The 22,377-nt window shown below is 39.4% G+C and overlaps 4 protein-coding genes and 1 pseudogene across 5 annotated transcripts; 2 read left to right on the top strand and 3 right to left on the bottom strand.

The window, feature by feature from the left end:
• On the top strand, positions 1-6,120 carry LOC103404484 (probable ubiquitin conjugation factor E4). The gene is made up of 16 exons (XM_008343402.3): positions 1-1,150; positions 1,679-1,883; positions 2,087-2,238; positions 2,319-2,571; positions 2,721-2,873; positions 3,216-3,419; positions 3,520-3,632; positions 3,719-3,833; positions 3,947-4,036; positions 4,161-4,364; positions 4,457-4,552; positions 4,712-4,834; positions 5,129-5,221; positions 5,310-5,474; positions 5,547-5,636; positions 5,731-6,120. The coding sequence occupies exons 1-16, from the start codon at positions 309-311 to the stop codon at positions 5,908-5,910; spliced, it is 3,078 nt and encodes a 1,025-aa protein (XP_008341624.1). The 5' UTR covers positions 1-308; the 3' UTR covers positions 5,911-6,120.
• Positions 6,121-6,696: 576 nt separating this feature from the next.
• Positions 6,697-8,790, bottom strand: LOC103417001 (phenolic glucoside malonyltransferase 2-like). The gene is made up of 2 exons (XM_029097918.2): positions 7,211-8,790; positions 6,697-7,105 (listed from the first exon to the last, which is right to left on the bottom strand). Exons 1-2 carry the CDS (start codon positions 8,733-8,735, stop codon positions 6,981-6,983), a joined length of 1,650 nt encoding a protein of 549 aa, XP_028953751.2. The 5' UTR covers positions 8,736-8,790; the 3' UTR covers positions 6,697-6,980.
• Positions 8,791-10,729: 1,939 nt separating this feature from the next.
• On the bottom strand, positions 10,730-12,615 carry LOC103416999 (phenolic glucoside malonyltransferase 1-like). Its single transcript, XM_070817096.1, has one exon. It carries the CDS (start codon positions 12,392-12,394, stop codon positions 10,859-10,861), a length of 1,536 nt encoding a protein of 511 aa, XP_070673197.1. The 5' UTR covers positions 12,395-12,615; the 3' UTR covers positions 10,730-10,858.
• A 1,470-nt stretch (positions 12,616-14,085) lies between these two features.
• On the bottom strand, positions 14,086-16,824 carry LOC103432047 (uncharacterized). 2 transcript variants are annotated; one of them, XM_070817593.1, is made up of 6 exons: positions 16,524-16,824; positions 15,943-16,426; positions 15,571-15,709; positions 15,400-15,461; positions 15,019-15,157; positions 14,086-14,545 (listed from the first exon to the last, which is right to left on the bottom strand). In XM_070817593.1, exons 1-6 carry the CDS (start codon positions 16,651-16,653, stop codon positions 14,408-14,410), a joined length of 1,092 nt encoding a protein of 363 aa, XP_070673694.1. In that variant the 5' UTR covers positions 16,654-16,824; the 3' UTR covers positions 14,086-14,407. The 2 variants fall into 2 exon arrangements, with proteins under 2 accessions (XP_070673694.1, XP_070673695.1); XM_070817594.1 differs by having other exon boundaries at positions 15,019-15,125.
• A 1,020-nt stretch (positions 16,825-17,844) lies between these two features.
• Positions 17,845-19,457, top strand: LOC139193850 (UDP-glycosyltransferase 708G1-like; annotated as a pseudogene).
• Positions 19,458-22,377: the final 2,920 nt, after the last annotated feature.

Genomic DNA, 22,377 nt, shown 5'->3' with positions numbered 1-22,377 from the left:
ATCGAATATGAGTTGGAAAGTTGGATTCAATCATCTGAAGAGAATCCAAATTCCTTGATCTTCCCGTAAATGGATTTTGATTTGGATCAAGGCCGAATCGGTATCTAAATGTGCTAGGAAAGGAAAGAAAAAGAAAACCGGGCCGGACCGGAAGTGAACCGGAACCCGTTTTGGGAGCTAGTCCTATTTCCTACGTTTTCTCCAGGTCCTTCTCCTGTATTGTTCTACTCAGTCTCACACACCATCAACGAACCTCTGCGTCGTTGTTTCTGCGGAAATTCTCATCACTGAGAGCCCAGATTCCATCCATGGCGACCCCGAAACCCCAGCGGTCCCGGGAGGAGTTGGAGGACATAGTCCTCCGCAAAATCTTTCTTGTATCGCTGACCGGTTCATCGGACTCCGATTCCCGAATTGTTTACTTGGAGATGACTGCGGCAGAGATTCTCAGCGAGGGGAAAGAGTTGAGGCTCACTCGCGACCTCATGGAATCGGTTCTAATCGATCGGCTCTCCGGCAGCTTCCCCGCTGCTGAACCGCCGTTCCAGTACCTGATCGGGTGCTACAAACGGGCCTACGACGAGGGTAAGAAAATTGCTTCCATGAAAGATAAGAACGTGAAGTCTGAATTGGAATCTTTGGTTAGGCAAGCGAAGAAGCTTTCGGTTTCGTATTGTAGGATTCATTTGGGAAATCCCGAATCGTTCCCCAACCCGAATTTCGATTCGAATAAGTCGAATGCGTCGCCTTTATTGCCATTGATTTTCTCAGAGGGCGGCGGTTCGGTTGATGGGTTCGGAGGAAGTGGGAGTAGTGGGAGAATTCAGTGCCCACCTGGGTTTTTGGAGGAGTTCTTCACTGACTCCGATTTGGATAGCTTGGACCCAATTTTGAAGGGGTTGTATGAGGAGCTTAGGGAGATTGTGCTTAAGGTTTCGGCCCTCGGAAACTTCCAGCAGCCATTGAGGGCTCTGTATTTGTTGGTTAAGTTTCCGTTTGGTGCAAGGTCACTCGTGAATCACCCATGGTGGATTCCGAAAGGGGTGTACTTGAACGGGCGTGTGATTGAGAGGACTAGCATTTTGGGTCCTTTTTTTCATGTCAGTGCTCTGCCTGATCATCCTATTTTCAAGAGCCAGCCTGATGTTGGGTGAGTGAATTATTTTGTGTTTGTTGTTTGCCAATGATGCTTGTACTTCTCGTGTTGCTATTATTTGCATTTGGTGTTGACATGTTCTTGTTGTTATGTTATTTCCTTTGGTTTGTGGTACTGATATGTTGATATAGCAAAGTATAGAATAAATTTTTGAATGCGGTGTTGTTTTCGGTTTCTAGACTGTAGAAGATTGAAGCTACACTTAACTGAAATGCGTATATGTTTGGCTTGGTTAAACTTACCTTTCTCCTTTTGGAGAGAGAAACAAAAAAGTACAGGAGTCAATTTGCTTGGTTACCATATCCCCTTCTCAAACTTTGGAAACTTATAATTCTTGAGTCGACTAAAAGAAACTGAACCATGCATGAAACTGGTAGATAAATGTGCATATTGTTTTCTTGTTGCATTCTGTGCGCTCTTTCTTTTTGGGTTAGTAGTCCACTTTCTTTTTCTCTTTAATGTTTAGAAGGAAAAAGGGGCTTCTTATTAATGCATTGTTTCTCTCTTGAACGATAACACCAGGCAGCAGTGCTTTTCTGACTCTTCAACTCGTAGACCAGCTGATCTGCTATCTTCATTTGCCACAATTAAGACAGTCATGAGTAACTTATACGATGGCCTTACTGAAGTTCTTCTCTTACTACTGAAAAATGCTGACACTCGTGAGAATGTTCTTGAGTATCTAGCAGAGGTGATCAACAAAAACTCATCAAGGGCCCATATTCAGGTATTGTCTTTGATCAGATACCAACAGTGATGTTATTTTGTGAAAATATTGTAATCTTGGCCAGCAAAACTGTTGGACAAACAATTATTTAGTTTACTCTTAATTGAAACCTTTTTTCTATTGATAACTGGTATCAACTTTTAGTAAGGAATCTTTGGATTCTTATGTTATGAACATCCAGTAATTTGCTACTATGGTCATAGGTGGATCCTCTTTCATGTGCAAGTTCAGGCATGTTTGTCAATCTCAGTGCTGTCATGCTTCGGCTTTGTGAGCCGTTTTTGGATGCAAATTTAACAAAAAGGGACAAAATTGATCCAAAATATGTATTTTACAGTAACCGTTTGGAGTTAAGGTGAGGATTTTTTTATCAGTAGGCATAAGTTTTCCTTCTTCAGTTCTGCATGCTAACCATTGTTTCTCGACCTACATTAGAGGTTTGACTGCTTTACATGCATCATCTGAAGAAGTAACTGAATGGATTAATAAAGCTAATATGGGGAGTACTGATGGTGAAAATCGCCTTTTACAATCTCAAGAAGCCACCAGTTCCGGTAATAGTGTCAACGTGAAGCCAAGCAGTGAAAAAGCTAAATATTCATTTATTTGTGAATGCTTCTTCATGACTGCAAGGGTGCTCAATCTGGGTTTGCTGAAAGCATTTTCTGACTTTAAACATTTAGTACAGGTAACTGGGGTATCCTTTATTAGAAGACATCAAATACCACACGCGTGTTATTTTTATGATATAAGATTTTCATACACTTCATGAACTGTGTAAATTGTTATCTGTAATTGATGTGTGGAACATTTATGTATGGAAAATACTCAATCCAGGACATTTCAAGGTCTGAAGATACTCTTTCCACACTTAAAGCCATGCAAGGCCAGACATCTTCTCCACAATTGGAGATGGATATAGCTCGCCTTGAGAAGGAAATAGAGTCGTATTCGCAGGAAAAGCTTTGTTACGAAGCTCAGATATTAAGGGTATGTCCGAACTGTGTGTGCGCACCCGCTTGTGTGGTTATTTGCACTTAGTTGGGTCATGTATATTTTTGAATAGCTCTTATGAGGTTGGTATCATAACCTATTAGACTTGAGCTTGTATCTATTTTCATATGGTTGTTGAGGGTCGAACTAAGTTGCTAGTCATATTGAAGCTGAATGATTTGTTGGGTGGCCATTCTAGTCTCTGGCATTTGCATCATCTTTGTAGGAAGTCTGTCTATGCCTATTCTATGGTTAGATATTTTTAACCATTCTTTCTTCAATGGGGTTCTTGTTTGGAGCCACTACTGGTCCTTATATTTGTTTTTTCTTTTCCTTCAGGATCCGACACTTATACAGAGTGCTCTTACTTTCTACCGTTTGATGGTGGTGTGGCTAGTTCGCTTAGTTGGTGGATTTAAAATGCCTCTACCATCAACTTGCCCCATGGAGTTTGCTTCTATGCCTGAGCATTTTGTGGAAGATGCCATGGAGTTGCTTATATTTGCTTCCCGGATTCCAAAAGCCTTGGATGGGGTTTTGTTGGTAGATTTTTTATTAAATGGCTTTTATCATAAATTATTCTCTTCATACTTCCTGTAGTCTTATCTTCAAGTGTTATTAATTTTATATTTTTGCTTTGCAGGATGATTTTATGAACTTCATTATAATGTTTATGGCAAGTCCAGAATATATTAGGAACCCTTATCTAAGAGCAAAGATGGTTGAAGTCCTAAACTGCTGGATGCCCCGTAGAAGGTGGTTTAACTTCGCCATTTTGTATCACATCCTTTGATTTGATGATGAAAATTGGGAATTTATAAAAATTTTCATTGCATCTGCAGTGGATCATCTGCTACAGCGACCCTATTTGAAGGGCACCAACTATCTCTTGAGTATCTTGTGAGGAATCTCTTGAAGCTATATGTCGACATTGAGTTCACTGGCTCTCACACACAGGTGAGTGCTCTTATGATCATGTGTGTGTGATATCGAAGGACATTCATCTAACTATATTTTGCATTCTCAATTATTATTTTTTTAATTGTCGTGTTTGTTTTCCAATTGTGCAGTTCTATGACAAGTTTAATATTCGCCACAACATTGCTGAACTTCTTGAATATCTGTGGCATGTCCCTAGTCATCGAAATGCTTGGAAACAGGTACAGTACTTTAATGGAAAGACATGTTTGAACTTTCTGTCGTGATTCTAAGTTCTGTAATTTCTGCACTCTGATTTCTTTACGGCATTTGCCCTTGACTGCAATAACTTTAATATTGCTCCAGATTGCTAAGGAAGAGGAGAAGGGTGTTTACTTGAATTTCTTAAACTTTTTGATCAATGATAGCATCTATCTTCTGGATGAAAGTCTTAACAAAATTCTTGAACTCAAAGAACTGGAAGCTGAGATGTCGAACACTGCAGAATGGGAGCGCAGACCTGCTCAAGAAAGGCAGGAGAGAACCCGCCTATTCCATTCTCAAGAGAATGTCTGTTTCATCTTCCCTCCACTCAAACAAAACCCGTTAATAGTGTTCGTTTGGAAGTTAGTACCTAACCAAATGAATGCTTGTATTTGCAGATTATCCGAATAGATATGAAATTAGCAAATGAAGACGTTAGTATGCTGGCATTTACTACAGAGCAGATTACAGCTCCTTTTCTACTTCCTGAGATGGTATAAACATCTCTTTCAATCTCTCACACATGCACACATTCATGCAGATGCATGCTTATCGCTCTGAAGTGATTGTTTGGTTGCTAAATCCAAAAGTTTCCACGTGGTTTATCTTCTTAGTATATTCTGAACAGCTTTGTTATTTGTTTTTCTGTTCAGGTTGAAAGGGTGGCCAGCATGCTCAATTACTTTTTGTTGCAATTAGTAGGCCCTCAAAGAAAATCGCTTAGTTTGAAAGACCCTGAGAAATATGAATTCCGTCCAAAGCAATTGCTTAAGCAGGTTGGCATACTAATGTGATTTTTGCTTGGTGGATGACATGCAGTTGAAATTATATGTTTATATATGGTTATATTTGTATGACTGAATCAAAATCTGCCTGTTAGTAAAGAAGGTTCAGTTGAACATGGCTCATGGTTCCACAGCTTAGCTGGCCCTGACCCACTCATTAGCATTTCTAGCCTATGCTCATGCACATTTATGAGTGTCTGATTTGTTGTTGCCGGAGATGTTTGCGTTTATTTGATTGAAGCACGCCCAGCCTGACTTCCTTTTTATTTTTTATTTTGTTTAAAGATTGTATACATATATGTTCATTTGGCAAAGGGTGATTCAGAAAATATATTTCCAGCTGCCATCTCAAAGGATGGTCGGTCGTACAATGAGCAGGTAATTCAGATGAGTCAAAGCGTTGCTTTTAACTTCTATCTTTATGTTTGACTTGGACACTGTCTGACACAATTGTACGTTGCTTCAGTTGTTTAGTGCTGCGGCGGATGTCCTAAGGAAAATTGGTGAAGATGGGAGGATCATACGAGAGTTTATCGAGTTAGGTGCGAAAGCAAAGGTTGCTGCTTCGGAGGCCATGGACACTGAAGCTACTCTTGGGGATATACCAGATGAATTCCTCGATCCAATTCAGGTACATTTTTGTGTAGTGGCTAAGTAGATATGTTGGGACCGTCTTACGTTGCATGTATTTTCTTTCTTGCAGTACACTTTAATGAAGGATCCAGTTATCTTACCGTCTTCAAGAATCACGGTAGACCGGCCCGTCATTCAAAGGCATCTTCTTAGTGATAGCGTACGTCATCAATCCTTATGTGATAATATATAGGGTAATCTTTATGAAACGCATCTCCTATCTTGCTAATTTATCTATTGCATGCGATTTGCAGTCTGATCCGTTCAACCGATCACATCTTACTGCGGACATGCTGATACCAGACAATGAATTAAAGGCAAGGATACAGGAGTTCATTAGGTCCCAAGAATCGAAGAAGCACGGGGAAGACTTGAGCACGCAGAGCACCAAGGCGACGATACAAACTACAACTAGTGAGATGCTAATTGATTAGGACGTTGTTAATAGGACGATTAAGATTTATAGCGTTGGGAAACTGGCGGCGGGGAAATTCTTCAGAAAGGTTATTGTAACGATAATCTTTTAGCATATGATTACTATATGTTCTAGTAGACAAACTATTACTCATCATGAAAGGGTGAGGGTTGTAAAGTGTAATTTCATTTTCGTTAATTAATGGACTTGTAAAATCAGTTATCCAAAATATGTTTGTGATTGCTGTGCCGCTAGGGCCGGCCGCTGGTGGGAAGCAGAGACGACCTTCCCTTAGGTCGTAACTCGCAAGCAGCTGCCGACCAAAAGGCTTAGATTAAGCATGATGAAGACCATGATTTGTGACCTTAGATGATGTGAAGCGAATTTTTGAGTTTTATAGAGTAAAATGACAATGTTTGAGTTTCATGGGACAAAATGGAATCAAAATTGAGTTTTAAAGAGCAAAGTGGAGCAATTTTTGAGTTTCAGGGAGTAAAGTGACGATTTTTGAGCTACAAGGACAAAGTGAAATTAAAATTGAGTTTCAAGGAGTGTAACCAAAATAAACAAGTTTAAATCCCCAAATATAAACGATTATTGGCTAACAAATTATAGCGAAAATGGATTCTCCTTCTCGACTTTCAATTTGGTAAATTAATAGGTTTTAAAAGACTATGAAAGTTCAATGACTAATGCTAGGTAGACTAAAGTTGCAAACTAAATGATGTGTCACCAATACAAAATAAGCACGTTAATCAACATTTAAGTAATAATCTAATCATAAACTTCAATGTCGTTTAGTTTACAAAATTTAATGAACAAATTTAGTCTCTCTAGCATTACCCAAGTTCAATATATACCAAATTTTTTGCCAAAAGAAAAAATATATACCAAATTAAATGCTCAAAGAGAAAAATCCGAATCGACTCCTAAGTTTGAGAGGCATTGCAAATTTTCCCTAGATCATAGTCACAAGAATCAAACATGCATGCAAAGAGCAATGCAAGCTGTTAAAAAGGGACTGTCTGAGACTATCCATATTTGGTACTGGCTGGACTAAGAATAAATGTGACTAAGAGGGACTAAGTTTCACTCGCGCCTCGTGCTAGTACTAAAGGAAGTAAAGACCATTGTCCTTGGTTTTGTGCCGAGTCTTCCGAAGTTTTTTCTTGCAACATTATTTATACCAATTCGTCCGAGAAACATAGAGCTTCCTGCTCCAAAAAACATCACAAGATTAATCATGAAGAAGCATACAATTTTTCAGCTGACCAGAATATATATGAAATGAGACTTCAAACTTCAAAGGGTTTCAAGACCTTTTGCAAATAGAGAAGCAAAAGCATCCATATGATGTTTTTTCAAAACCAACCCGATGTCAACAGCTCCGCCGCCGTTCTTACCATCTGCAAAAGTGATCGTTCCGACTGTATGCATCCGAACCACTTCGGTGCTCCTTGGCCTTCCCCATCCAAAATCAGTATCATACATGTCAAACCGATGCGATCCAGCGGTTGTAAAGAATCTCCGATGACCAGCACCACTACTAGTCTGTTCATCAGAAGGGTACAAACTGGAAACGAGATTCTCCGCGCCATTCATCAAACTCCCGTCATCCAAACCCTTAATGGCTTCACTAATCGCATTTACCGCTACAACCAACCCATCTTCTCCCAGAAGTCCTTTTCTTTCTGCAAGTGCTAGACGGGCCGTTACGCAGTTTCCAAAATAGTTTGCAGGCAAAGGAGGGGTTAAGCGCGACCGGCAGTCCACGTTAATTACCATAGGTATTATTTTGTCCCCTTTTACTTCATCTTGCTCTTCTTGCTCTGCTTTTAGCAAGCAAATCCATGAGTAGGCGCACGTTAGAGAAAATGTTGACAAATGAACAGATCGATCATGTCCTTCCTGTTGTTTCCTGGCCATGATCCATTTCCGTAAAGCTTGTATCTTTGCGCTCGTGAATTCGAAGTTGCCTCGAGTTGAATTTGATATCACTAGAGATTTATAGCGGGCTGCAACCATCAAGCTTCGATTATTTTGTTGTCTGTCCATGTTCAGAAACTGGTTCAAGTAAATCTCTTCCAGTTGGAGAAAGATGGGGTCTTTCATACCCCTTCTGTCGTAAAATGGTTTGAGCTGATCAGGCAAAACAACGTCATCAGATTGATGAACATGTCTGCATATGTGGGTCCATGATTTCAGAAACATGAAGAGAGTCTTGCCGTCAACAACTGCATGGTGCATGGATATTCCAATGGAAAAGCCGCCGCTGTTGGGAAAGACGGTGATTTGGAACGCCATCACGGCGGCTTTTTCGTGAGAGTTCTCCAGCTGGGGTACAAGAGGGTGGTATTCTTTGGCATCAATGTTAAAGTCATTGCTTGAGAGATGGTGGAAATCAGCATCAGATTCGGCTACTGTGAGGGAAACGGTGTCGCCCTTGACATAATTTAGGGTGGGTTTGGGGGAGTTTTCGGGCCAAGTGATGTTTCCGGCTAGAGGGAGAAAATGTTGGAGGGTGAGAGAGAGAGAGGTTTTGAGTTTTGGAATAATTATTGAATGAAAAAAGAGTAGGGTATCTGCAGGGCAAGAGAAAGGCAATATGTTATAGAAGAAAAGGCGATGGAAGGGTGGATACCTTAGCCATAGGAGGTCAATGAAGGTTAGAGGAAGAGACGAGTAATCTTGAGCCGGCAGTGCGTGATTGACTTGGAATATTGCTTCTGACATAGCGGCATCTCCATCGTAAGTTTGTTTCCCTCCTTGAGTTGGGATGGCCGAGGCCGCCGACGAGCCAGGTTGTGGAGCTACCCTGCAAACTTGAATGACTTTCACTGCCATTGGATTATCGGATTGGAGTTTGGAAATGAAATGAACAACTTTTTAATGAAGTGTTTAATTATATAATATAGTTTAACACTGCCTAATGACATGATCAAACCTATTTAATTCATTGGTTCATCCAAAATTTACGTAAAAGCAAAGTCGTCGATGGCTGCCGGCTTCATGGGTTCCAAGATAATATATAATTTTTTAATACAGGTGGTAAATACAAAACTAAGGAAGCACCGATGCTCAAATCAATAATTCATTTTTAAAACAGGGTAATGCGAGACTAAATATGCATTTTAAATTTTGTAAAGAAGAAAAATACTAAAGAGATTCTTAAAATTGGACTCTCAGTCACCTCACAGTTTTGGCATAATATTTTATAATATTGACATAGAAATTGTGCAAAAAACATAGATGGCGGAGAGTACATAGAGAGTTCCAGTTTTGAGAGAGTCTAGAGCATCTTCAATTGAAATGTTAGATTTAAATTGTAAAATTTGAAGTTAGATACTAAATATCATTTTTCCAAAGGATGAGTCAAATTGTTTTTTTAATCGTATATTGTGAGTTCTACTGTTAATCATATAATATAGTTTAACACTGCCTAATGACATGATCAAACATATTTAATTCATTGGTTCATCCAAAATTTAAGTGCCTAATGACATGATTAAACTTATTTAATTCACTGTTTCATTCAAAATTTAGGTAAAAGCAAAAGTCGTCGATGGCTGCTGGTTTCATGGGTTCCAAGACAATATACAATGTACTAATACAGCTAGTAAACACAAAACTAAGGAAGCACCGACCGATGCTCAATCAATAATTCATTTTTTAAGAAAGGGTAATGCGAAATTTAATATGCCGACTAAATTTTGTAAATAAGAGAAATACTAAATGAACTCTCTCAAAATGAAACTTTCCATCATCTCACAGTTTTAGTATAATATTTTATAATTTTGGCATTAGAATTGTGCCAAAAATATGAAGTGATAAAAAGCCTACGAAGAATTCTAGTTTTGAGAGCATCTTTAATAGAGCTATTAAATATAAATTGTCAAATTTCAATTGAGAGCTGACATTGCTTTTTGAAGTTATATACTAAATTTCTTTTTTCCAAATGATCAGTCAAATATTTTTTTTTTCCTTTTATATATTGTGAGTTCTACTGTTACAAAAATTGAAAAAAATTGTGCAAATTGGGCACATCATGTGATTAGTGGATTGTGAGAGGCATTTATTAAATAAATTCAAATGGTAGTGATTTGACGTTTTGATCTATGTTGTCAAAACAAACGACTAGGATGGTAGGCGTAAATTTGTTTCTTTATCTTGACACTTTTGACATTTTCTTTAGAAATGGTCTTAACATCTCTCTTACTGTATCTCGATTCTTGAGCATTTTGAATGATATCAAAAGATTTAGGACATTTAAGATTTATAGCGTTGGGAAAGCGGCAGCGGGGAAATTCTCCAGAAAGGTTATTGTAACTATAATCTTTTAGCATATGATAATTATATGTTCTAGTAGACAAACTATTACTCATCTTGAAAGGTGAGGTTTGTAAAGTGTAATTTCATTTCCGTTAATTAATAGACTTGTAAAATCAGTTGGAAATAATTCAATGGTCCCAAATATGTTTGTGAATTGCTTGTAACGACTGACAACCTTACCTTAATTTTGACTGGCGCTAGGGCCGGCTGCCAGTGAGAAGGCCGCCAATGGATAGCAGAGACGGCCTTCCCGTAGGTCATGTAACTCCCTATGCATGGTGGTGACACTAAGATTATTTTTCTTAATAGAAGGGAGCTCATATCACAAGCAGCTGCCCTCCAAACCTCAGACGATTTCACGTCAAGAATGTTTGGTGCTGTCTGGACTAGGAATAAATAGACCAAGGGGGACTAAGTTTCACTCGCGCCTCACTAAACGCAGTACTAGTACTAAAGGATGTAAAGACCACTGCCCTTGGTTTTGTGCAAAGTCTTCCTAAATTTTTTTATGCAGCATTATTTATACCAATTTGTCCGAGAAACATAGAGCTTCCTGCTCCAAAAAGCATCACAAGATTAATCATAAAGCATAAAAATTTTCAGCTGACCAGAATACATATAAAATGAGACTTCAAACTTCAAAGGGTTTCAAGACCTTTAGCAAATAGTGAAGCGAAAGCCTCCATATGATGTTTTTTCAAAACCAACCCGATGTCAACAGCTCCGCCACCATTCTTGCCATCTGCAAAAGTGATTATTCCGATTGTATGTATCCGAACTACTTCAGTGCTCCTTGGCCTTCCCCATCCAAAATCAGTATCGTACATGTCAAACCGATGCGATCCAGCGGTTGTAAATACTCTCCGATGACCAGCACCACTACCAGTCTGTTCATCAGAAGGGTAAAATTTGGAAACCAAATTCTCCGCGCCATTCGTCAAAGTCCCACCATCCAAACCCGTAATGGCTTCACTAATCGCATTTACCGCTACAACCAACCCGTCTTCTCCTAGAAGTCCTTTTCTTTCTGCAAGTGCTCGACAGCCCGTTACACAGTTTCCAAAATAGTTTGCAGGCAAAGGAGGGGTTAAGCGCGACCGGCAGTCCACGCTAAATGCCATAGGTATTATTTCGTCCCCGTTTACTTCTTCTTGCTCTTCTTTCTCGGCTTTTAGTAAGCAAACCCATGTGTAGGCACACGTTAGAGAAAATGTCGACAAATGAACGGATCCATCATCTCCTTCCTGTTGTTTCCTTGTCCTGACCCATTTCCGTAAAGCTTGAATCTTTGCGCTCGTGAATTCGAAGTTGCCCCGAGTTGAATTTGATATCACTAGAGATTCATAGCGGGCTGCAACCTTCAAGCTTCGATTATTTTGTCGTCTGTCCATGTTCAGAAACTGGTTCAAGTAAATCTCTTCCAGTTGGAGACAGATGGGGTCTTTCAGAACCCTTCTGTCGTAAAATGGTTTTAGCTGATCAGGCAAAACAATGTCATCAGATTTATGAACATGTTTGCATATGTGGGTCCATGATTTCAGAAACATGAAGAGAGTCTTGCCGTCAACAACTGCATGGTGCATGGATATTCCAATGGAAAAGCCGCCGCTGTTGGGAAGGACGGTGATTTGAAACGCCATCACGGCGGCTTTTTCGTCAGATTTCGCCAGTTGGGGTACAAGAGGGTGGTATTCTTTGGCATCAATGTTAAAGTCATTGCTTGAGAGATGGTGGAAATCGGCTTCAGATTCAGCTACTGTGAGGGAAACGGTGTCGCCTTTGACATAATTTAGGGTGGGTTTGGGGGAGCTTTCGGGCCAAGTGATGTTTCCGGCTAGAGGTAGAAAATGTTGGAGGGCGATAGAGAGAGAGGTTTTGAGTTTTGGAATAATTATTGAATGAAAGAAGAGTAGGGTATCTGCCGGGGAAGAGCAAGGCAATATGTCATAGAAGAAAAGGCGATGGAAGGGTGGATACCTTAGCCATACGAGGTCAATGAAGGTTAGAGGAAGAGACGAGTCCTCCGGCATAATGTGATTGACTTGAGATATTGCTTCTGATGGAGTGACATCTCCATCGTACATAAGTTTCTCTCCTTGAGCAGGGATGGCCGAGGTGGCCGGTGAGCCTGGTTGTGGAGCTACCCCGCAAACTTGAATGAATTTCAATGCCATTGGATTATTGGATTATTGGATCGGAGTTTGGAAATGAAATGAAGAAGATTTTAATTAATGAAGTGTTTATGTGATGATGGTTAGATTGGGGACTTGATAACCCTATATATCAAGTTTGACATTGCGTAATGACATGATCAAACATATTTAATTCATTGGTTCATCCAAAATTTACGTGCCTAATCACATGATTAAACATATTTAATTCACTTGTTCATCCAAAATTTACGTCAAAGCAAAAGTCCCTGGGGATGCTGCCTTCATTGTTTCCAAGACAATACATATATATATATATATATATATAGAAAATTATGAATACAACTAGAAAATAAAGGAAGCAACTACCGATGCTCGTTAATTTTTCATCCATCAAGAGTTTCACTTTACAAAAAATCTTCGAAAATTACTAGCCGAACTCGCTAGACAAGTTCCATTATCATTCCTTCTTCAATACAAGCCGGAACCCACTCCATTAAAAAGTAGAAAAATAAAATAAAATAAAAATGTCCATGAAAAACTCAAATTGCAGGTTTGACCAAATAAAAAAAGTCAAATGGCAGACTTCAGTACAAGCTGGGACCAATTCATTAAAAATATAAAAATCGGATCATGTTTATGAGGATACGAGAATTTTTTAATTGTGTTTGTTTCATCGTATATCGAGCGATGATTTTTCATATGTATAATTTTAAATAAAAAAATTTAAAAATAACTTACAATTGTACAATATAAAATAAAAAACTCAATTAAAAGATTTCTAAAATTTTCACAAAAAATCGACAAGGATACTATTTCTTCATGAAAAACTCAAATGGCAGAAGACTTTATTACAAACTAGGACCCACTTCTTAAATTAAAAATAAAAAATGGAGGAGAATGAGAGAATGAGAAAGTTAAAGAGGAAGACAGATCTCAACCACATGATTTTACATGAATGATTGAGATTACGGTGATCCGCAGGATCTGAAAGGTTGAGATACGGAGATCCATATATTTGGGCTTCATGCCCCTTATTTGACGTTTTTTGCCCATTTGTACCGCTTTCTGTCATTTACTTTTTCTTCCTCCCTCCTCCTTAGACGTGATATTCCATTCCCGCCCCATCATGCTCGGATCGGTAGGTTCTGTTTAGAAATTGAATATCATATACACTTTCCCTCCCCCGCTTGTACTGCTTTATGTCATTTACTTTTCCTTCCTCCCTTCTCCTTAGACATGATATTCCATCCCCGCCCCATCATGCTCGGATCGGTTGGCTTTGTTCATAAATTGAATATCATATACCCCTCCCCCAACCGACATGTCGAATCTCAATCAAGGTCAAGTGTTATGCAACCTCCGTCACAGTTTACATACCCTTTAGCCTCATTTTCTACCCACAAGATACATTGTATATAATTTGTAGGGATTCGTTAAAGGGACTTAGATCTAGTGTTTACCCTCTTGGTTCGGAGTTTGACTTCCTTTGAAGACATGACGGCTGCAACGGTCTAGTTTACGCTAATTGAGATTAGGGTTTTTGATTGTTTGATTTTTACAACTTATGTGAGCCTCTCGTTATGTGATGCAGCTATCATTTTGTTTGAGTCTTTTACTTTATCTGTTGTTGTTTACCTGACTCTTTTGGACCTTGTACTAGTTATTAATTAAAGTAATCTTGTTTGACCATAAAGAAAAAACGGGAGAAGAACTACTAGGTAATTAATTTCATTGATTCAAGCTGTCCTATCGCTAAAAAGTAAAGAATCGTCGAGAGAATAGACAACCAAAAGACAATTCTTGGCACGAACATGCTCGGTTACCGAGGTAAGCTCTCATGCTGCCCTCTCTACATTGCATGTGATGTCGCACCAAGCCTTGCTTTCAATCGGACATGGCCACTTTGTCCTCTTGGCTGGCTTCAGAGAATTCTTGTTATCTTCTGCTCCTTTTGGTGATTGCTTTCTCATATGAAATTTGGAGATCACGTTTGTTTAACATCATCCGGGCAATCAAAAATCAGAAAAGGGTCTCTCAAATCTTTGACGTGAGCAGAGATGCCTTCCTCTTTACATACTCGCGTGCGATGCTGATTGAACTCTTGCTATGCCGCAGAGAGAATTCAGCTAGTAGAATTTGGCTCTCTTCAAATGTTAGATCCCCATGGCTACCCTGTATATTTGTGTGCAACAAATATTAACATCTAATGCTTGAAACTTGAGTAAGCACACAGCTGCTTTGTACGATATAGTGAAATTGAGTTGCAAATTATCTAGTGCTTGATACGAACTTTGACATGAATGTTGCTGTAGTCTTGACCCATAGACACATGATTGTAGAAGAATGAGGGAAGAAAAGAGGGTTGAAAACTGATTCTGGCTTAACATAATGCAATGCAAAATGGAAGTTCAATTGCACATATATAAAGTTCAGAATGAATTTCCAAAACGACATCAATAGCCGGCATAAAATGTAGGGTTTAATGATTTTCTTGTAATTTATTGTCAATGCCCTTTCCATTGTAAAAATCCAAGCAATGAAGATGAATAAAATAGTCATGAATGCAAATTCCCAAATAAAAAGAAAAACGATAACAGGAGTGGATGCATTATTCAGTACAGAAAGAATAACAGTCGAGTCGTTACCAGGCGAGATGTTCTATCACAAACTGCATGGTGCATGAGAAGGCCTGCAGCAACTGAAACATTGAAAGAGTCGACCATGCCTTTCATCGGAATACTGCAATGCAAATCTGACAAAGCGAGGGCCTCATCACTTATTCCCCTAAATTAGAAATTGCACTCAAATTAACATCGAGGAAGAACATATCTAAGATGTAATTTTCTTGATGTTATTAACTTTTTCTTGGTTGAATTTCTAAATCCTTCATCAGATGTACAAGTATATCCAAAAATTTGATATTGATCACAGAGACACAAAAGTGTATCAGCTTAAAACTGAACAAAGAACCCGCTTGGATGATATCGAAAAATATAATGATCACTAAATAGGAAAACCTGTAATACCTATTTTCATTTCCGACTACAATCGCAGTTGGGCAAGACCAATCCATGTCGTATATAGACACCTTAAAATACAAAAATGGAAGAATAACTCAGATACATGCTTGAGATTAAAACTGTGGAACATCTTTTCAAAACAAACAAAATACACAGCAGAAGAAAGTGGATAATTACCGAGTCCGTTCCCAAATGCGTTGTGGCAATTCGATACCCTCGCGATGTCAGAACTTCAAAGCACTCAGCAGTAGAGTTCCAAATTTCAATGTCCAACCATTTCTCCGCTCCCATACTGACATGGCGATTGTCTCTATATCTGAAACAAGATCAAGCTGAGGTTAACAAAGTTAATTCGACAACTAAGAACCGGACAAGTTCAATTAAACTTACTAATACAAATTAAACAAAGCCAACCCTGATTACCAATTCACTAAACAACCACATACCAACAAACAATTTAGAACAAAAGAAATCTTCTTTCTGGTTTTTTTTTTCTTTTCAAAATTTTAAACTAAAACCAGATCCCTTTCACCTCAAATGCCGTTGCACCTTTTGGAGTCGCAGGATACCACATGAACCGACTGAAACCCCAGCGCATCCGCAGACCGAAACGCCGCCGATACATTGCCGAAATCTCCCAATCCTTCAACCACCAGACACACCCCGTAGCTCCGATTCTTCACCACTTTCCTAAACTTCTCCTTCCTCACATCCATTATATACGGATCCACCGCTTCAAGCACCTCACCGCTGTTGAGAAAAGCACCTTCACCGCAGCTGAACTTGTCGAGATACGGGAACCACCGACCGCCGGTTTGGTGCGCGGACTCGTGGCGGCGTTCCATTTTCATCAGGCGCGCGACGTCGTTTTTCTTCCTCAGAAGCTCCTCCACGGTGTCCTGCGTCGGGTTCTCCGGCGGTTCTAGGGTTGAGTCCGCGGAGTGAGCTTCGTCTGTGAAATCTGCGGCGGCTGCTTCGGATGAAATTGAAGCGTACGGCCGCGAAGGAACATTGTACGGAGCAAGCCTGAGCGCTAATTTCAAATTCAAATCACAAAATTGAGTTAGAAATGTGCGTATGAGTGTCGAGCGAGCGAGAGAGAGAGAGAGAGAGAGAGAGATAGAGAGTACCTTGGTTGGGAGGAAGCGGAGAGAAGCGGAGGAAGGGGGAGTGGAGGAGAGAGACGGTGGGTCGATTGGTTCGGAGGGTGGAGGTGATTGAGGAGAGAGATGTACGGACTAGGGTTTTGCAGGCGCTCATTATTTATTTATTTTTGCAGTAATTTTGGAGCCAAGGCGGCGGACGACGGAGAGTGAGAGGCTCAGCAGCACCAGAGGAGCTGTGGGCGCTTTAATGTCGTTTCGGATAGCGTTTCGATGATAGAACTTTATCCATACGACGTCGTTTATACCAAGCATCAGAAGTACAGACGGTTTGGGCCCTGGTTTCAGCCATCACATTTGTAGAACCCGATTACGTTAACCTGGGTCGGGTCCTTGTTTTTTTATTTTTTCTTTTGATAGGGTCAAGTGATTGATTTAGTCAATGATGTACACTAACCTAGTATAACCTATTAGTAATAATAAATACCCCTTGAGATTAATTAATCATAGACTAATAAACAACCCTCAGTACACTAAGAGTCGATAAAATTAATTTATGCCAATTTATGTGTCACGTTATGAAAGAGACACCTTGTTATATGTAAAAAATTATTTTGTATAATTTTTTATGTATTGACATCATGTGAGTTAATAGATGTGCGTTGTAAGTTCATATAGTATTAAATAAAAAGCTATAGGTTGCAAATGTCTATTAAGTCGGTTTGGTAAGACAGTAAATACGCCTCTTTATACCTGAGTTCGATCTTTTTTTCAATACGTTAAACTAATATATAATAAAGCATTGTTGTACATAGTCATTAATTTGTAAGTATATGCTTATGAAATGTGTCACGTTATGAAAGAGACCTTGTTATATGTAAAGATTTCTTTTGAATAATTTTCTACATGTTGATGTCGGGTGAGGTAGTAGATGTGCGTTATAAGTTTATATAGCATCAAAGAAAGAGCTATAGGTTGCAAATGTACATTAAATCGGTTACGTAAGACAGTAAATAAAGCATTGTTGAAGAAATTGAAGCATTCCATCAACTAAAGTCATTATAATTGACAAAACCGGATTAGGATTTTCTCCCGTTCTATTTTTATCTCATTCTCTCTTCTCCTCTCACTCTTTGCTTTATCTTTCTCTATCTTTATATAGAAGTCAACACAAGATATTGACGTGGCTTAATCGTGACTGTTCAAATAGAAGGAAAAAAAAAAAGAGGAGAGAAAATCCTGCTCGGACAAAACCAAATCCTTGGATTTTGTGGAGAAGGTTTGGTCAAACAAGTGATTAACAATCTACTCATTTTCCAAATGGTGACTATAATTAAATAAGAACGCTACTGATACATGTAAGTATTCATTGTTAATCTACTATTCTGGCATCTTTACCTCTTTCCCACCACCATGTCAAACACCGCACCTCCTCCTCCTCCTCCTCACATAGCCCTATTGCCTAGTGCCGGAATGGGGCACTTGACCCCCTTCCTCCGCATTGCCGCCATGCTCTCCTCTCGGAACTGCACCGTCAGCTTGATCACCGCCCGCCCTTCTGTCTCCGCCGCCGAGTCCGCCCACATTTCCTTCTTTCTATCCCAACATCCAAAAGTCAACCACATTGAATTCCAAGTCATTTCCTCCCCCAATCCCACCACCCACGATCCTTTCTTCCTCCAATTCGAAGCCACCACCCGCTCTGTCCACCTTCTCTACCCTTCACTTGCCGCCTCATCCCCACCCGTCTCAGCTATATTTTCCGACTTTACAGTGGCTTCTAGTATTGCCCCAGTCGCCGCCAACCTCGGCGTCCCCAACTACATCATCTTTACCACCTCATGTAAATTTTCCTGCCTCATGGCCTACCTCCCAACCCTTCTATCAAACCCTTCCTGTTTTGCAAGCGATCTCAAAGAAGTCAACGTCCCCGGAATCACTTCATTGCCTATAGGAAGCATTCCTCCTCCATTAAAAAACCCTAATCATCTTTTCACATCAATAATCGCCACAAATTCTCGAGCTTTGTCCAAGTCCAAAGGGATCCTAATGAACACTTTCGAAGATTTCGAACTGGAAACTCTAGCAGCTATAAACAGTGGGAGAGTTTTAGAAAATCTACCACCGATTCTTCCGATCGGACCGTTAGATACCTTCGAGGCCAAGAAAGAGCAGGAAGAAGACGGAAACTATCTGTCATGGCTAGACAGCCAGCCGGCAGAGACAGTAGTTTACGTGAGTTTCGGAAGCAGAACAGCAATGTCGAATGCGCAGATTAAAGAGCTCTCAGATGGGTTGGAGAGGAGTGGATATCGGTTTTTGTGGGTGCTCAAAACAAGTAAGGTCGACAAGGAGGACAAGGAAGATCTGAAAAACCTGCTTGGGGAGCCGTTTTTGGACAGGACAAAAAGCAGAGGAGTAGTAGTGAAGGGGTGGGTGAGCCAGCAGGACATTCTCATGCATGCGGCTGTTGGCGGGTTTGTGAGTCACTGCGGGTGGAATTCGGTTATGGAGGCGGCGAGAAAAGGGGTACCCGTGCTGGCCTGGCCGCAGCATGGAGATCAGAGCGTGAATGCGGAGGTGGTGGAGAAGGCTGGGAATATGGGAGAGGAGTTGGGGTTGGGGGGTTGGAGGGGTGGTGGTGGGTGGGGAAGAGATAGGAAGGAAGATTGTGGAGTTGATGGAGGACAAGAAGCTTAGGGGTTTGGCTAGGAAGGTGGGGGAAGATGCTAAGAAGGCTACTGCCACTGGTGGGAAATCTCAGAAGGTGTTCAATGAAGTTTTGGAATATTTGACGCAGAAGAACTAATGTATCCTTGAAATTTATGTACTTTGGTTGAAGTGTCATGTAACTTTTCAATCTCAAATTGGATATACATATGTTGTAGTCCGGCTATGGAACAGGCTATCATGTGTGATCATCCTTTCAAATAATGGAAATCATAGTTTCTTGTCGTAAAATGGTGTCATTAAATAATGTGTGAAAATTACTTATAAGTTTGTCACATAGTTGGTGTGACGATTTTGTTCATAAACATTGTGAAGCCAAAATGAGTAATAAGAGCAGAAAGAATGCCCATACAAACTTAAAGTGCATCTCAATACTCACCATCCCCATTTCTTCTTTCATGCAAAGGAAAAGTTCTCATCTTTTCTCGGTTATCATCTCAGGGTTGCCATGCCATACAAACTTAAAGTTCACATCCTTATATGGTCAATAACTACACTAATTCATGCCAATGTTCGAAGGTGTAGGGATTGTGGTACGGTAGCTGGAATATTTCGATCATTTGGTGGTTTTAGGGAAGTTACGGAAGTAGTTGCATAAACATGGCAATTTTGCAGATGTCGATGATGGGGGGCAGTTGGGAGTAACCAATGTCAATGGCGGGGGAAGGTCAAAAGGCTAACAATTGTAGATGCGTTTGTCAACTTTCTTCTGAGGAGCTCCAATTAGTTACTAAGTAACAATTGCTTCAGCTCAATCTTTCATGCACACTAAGCGTTTGATCCTAAATTTGATCTCCTTATTCTTGAATGCATGATGAACACATCGCTTATTTCATGACATTTATATGCATTTCATCCAAACACCTAGCATCTGTGGATTTATGCCTGTAAATTTTGACGAACAATTTCACATAATACATTAGTAAAGTTAACGTCTGAATAAGGCATGTCGCAACAATAAATTTCTCATAAGCACATGCCAAAGCTATAGACATCACATATTTTATTATAAGGGTCTTGAATCTCTGGGGCCGTGTATCCGGTATACCAATTTCACCAGTCATATTCCTTGGATTCTCAACTTCAACACGACCAACCCCAAGGAACTACTTTAAGATTTGCAGGAGTACCAAGCACATATTCTCTGTTTTGACATTAAGTACAATCTTTTGACATCAAACGTCAAATCGTGTTGTGCTTGTAGATGTTTATAAATCTATTTCTACAATTATAACACTTTTTTGACACTAACATTTTGTGCGGAGACCTTCTACGGGTACATTATCTATTAAAAAGTCATCACGTCTTCAAGTAAAATCTGAGCCTGCAAGTATAGATGAGCATAATACCCAAGGGTTTGGGTAACCGTAGTTATCTGTTTATTTAAAATTCACGATTACGGTTATGAGTAATTGTTTAGATAAGTAAACGGTTATGGGTATAATTGTTTACCCGTAAAATTAAAATGGATGATTATAGGTATTACCGCGATTATAAATAGGTATCCATTTAACTGTTTATTTTAATATATGTAAAATTAGAAAGAAAAAAAAAACACTAAAACCCTAAATTAATATATATTTAGGTCGGAAAGATCTTAATAATTTTGAGTTCAAGTTTATTTATCATGCATTGCATGATGAACATACGTTGGTTGGAACTTGGAAGGGATGCAGGGCCTCTTGTTCTATTAATTTCAGAGTGACGATCTCAAGTTTAGTGATGTCTGATTAGTGTTTTCTTCGTCTTGCTAATTGCGGTTATAAATCAATGTTCCATGATCATGTGTATGGATGGTGTTGCTAATTAATTTTCAAATTTTAATTGCGGTTATAAATTAATGTTTGATGTCCAGGCGCATGGCTACTAAGAAAAACCTCATCGTTGTCAAATATGACAATGTTTAATGGTCAGAAAAAAGAAAATTATGACAAATTTCTTTTTTAATTTTCAGGTTACTTTGGGCTGTGAAGGATAAAAAAGTTGATGTGGAAGACGAGGAGAAACTGACTGAGGTGCTTGGAGAGGGATTACTGGAGAGGGTGAAGAAAAATGGATTAGCAGTGAAGAACTTGCTGAACCAGGAGGAAATATTGAGCCATCCGGCCATTGGTGGGTTTTTAAGTCAATGTGGCTGAAGCTCTTTGTCTGAGGCTCTCTGGAACGGTGTGCATGTATCTTTCTGTTGTTCTACAGTTGATCCTTTAGGAGGAGGAGGACCAGGAATCTACAAACATCAAAGTAAATTAAGATCAACCCAAAAGACAAGGACATAAACAACTCCAACTGAAAATCTTATGTTTGTCAATGTCGAAAAGCACACAAACATTTGGAGAGAGAGAAACATAGGAGAGCGTGTGAGAGAGAGTACCTTGGTTGGGAGGAAGCAGAGAGAAACGGAGGGAGGGGGAGTGGAGGACAGAGACCGGAGGAGCTGAAGGGGCTTTGTTTTCTTGCTTCGGGTGGCGTTTCGATGATAGATCATTGATACGACGTCGTTTTCTCCACCATGTATCAGAGCTACCGACGATTTGGGCCTTGGTTTCAGCCACCTCCGAGGCCCACTGGGCTTATTTGTAGAACCAAATTACATTCACCTGGGTCGGGTCCATGTGGTTTTATTTTTCATTTGATAGGGTCAAAGTGATTGATTTAGTCAAGAATAATGCTATTGATACTATATTTTTGTACCTCATTTTCATATAATCTTATGTGGCATTTGATGTGAATAACCACATCATTTAAATTAATCAGATTTTTAAATTTAGTTCATTATTTAATAAACTAATAATTAAAAAAAAACTAGTTAATTAAATGATGATTGTGGTATACGAGAAGTTTTTCTCTTTCCTTTCCTTGGGTTTTACAAATTTTTCAAATGATGTGGCTCCACATCAGATGCCACCTAAGATGGTATGAAAATGTGGTACAAAAACATGCTATGAATAACATTACTCTTTAGTCAATAATGTACACTACTCTAATATAACCTATTCCCTAATATAGATACCACTTAACATTGACTAATCATAGATTGACAAACAACTCCGAGTAAAGTACACTAAGAGTCAATAAAATTAATTTATATGTCTTTTCGTAACGACCTTACCAAAACGGCACCTCATTACATGTAAAAATTTCTTTTGAGATA

The sequence above is a fragment of the Malus domestica genome, chromosome 17 (assembly GCF_042453785.1).
Source record: "Malus domestica chromosome 17, GDT2T_hap1".
NCBI lineage: Eukaryota > Viridiplantae > Streptophyta > Magnoliopsida > Rosales > Rosaceae > Malus > Malus domestica.
This window is presented reverse-complemented; position numbering and strand designations above follow the sequence as displayed.

Excerpts from the sequence above, each read along its gene's own strand:
- LOC103417001 (XM_029097918.2), bottom strand. The coding sequence starts at position 8,735 with ATGGCAGTGAAAGTCATTCAAGTTTGCAGGGTAGCTCCACAACCTGGC. Across the intron at positions 7,106-7,210 it reads TGCTTCTCTATTTGCAAAAG|GAAGCTCTATGTTTCTCGGA; the intron begins GTCTTGAAACCC and ends TTTTTGGAGCAG.
- LOC103432047 (XM_070817593.1), bottom strand. The coding sequence starts at position 16,653 with ATGAGCGCCTGCAAAACCCTAGTCCGTACATCTCTCTCCTCAATCACC. Across the intron at positions 15,710-15,942 it reads GTATCCTGCGACTCCAAAAG|ATATAGAGACAATCGCCATG; the intron begins GTGCAACGGCAT and ends ATCTTGTTTCAG. Across the intron at positions 15,158-15,399 it reads GTAGTCGGAAATGAAAATAG|GGGAATAAGTGATGAGGCCC; the intron begins GTATTACAGGTT and ends TTTCTAATTTAG.
- LOC103404484 (XM_008343402.3), top strand. The coding sequence starts at position 309 with ATGGCGACCCCGAAACCCCAGCGGTCCCGGGAGGAGTTGGAGGACATA. Across the intron at positions 2,239-2,318 it reads AGTAACCGTTTGGAGTTAAG|AGGTTTGACTGCTTTACATG; the intron begins GTGAGGATTTTT and ends GACCTACATTAG. Across the intron at positions 2,874-3,215 it reads ACGAAGCTCAGATATTAAGG|GATCCGACACTTATACAGAG; the intron begins GTATGTCCGAAC and ends CTTTTCCTTCAG.
- LOC103416999 (XM_070817096.1), bottom strand. The coding sequence starts at position 12,394 with ATGGCATTGAAATTCATTCAAGTTTGCGGGGTAGCTCCACAACCAGGC.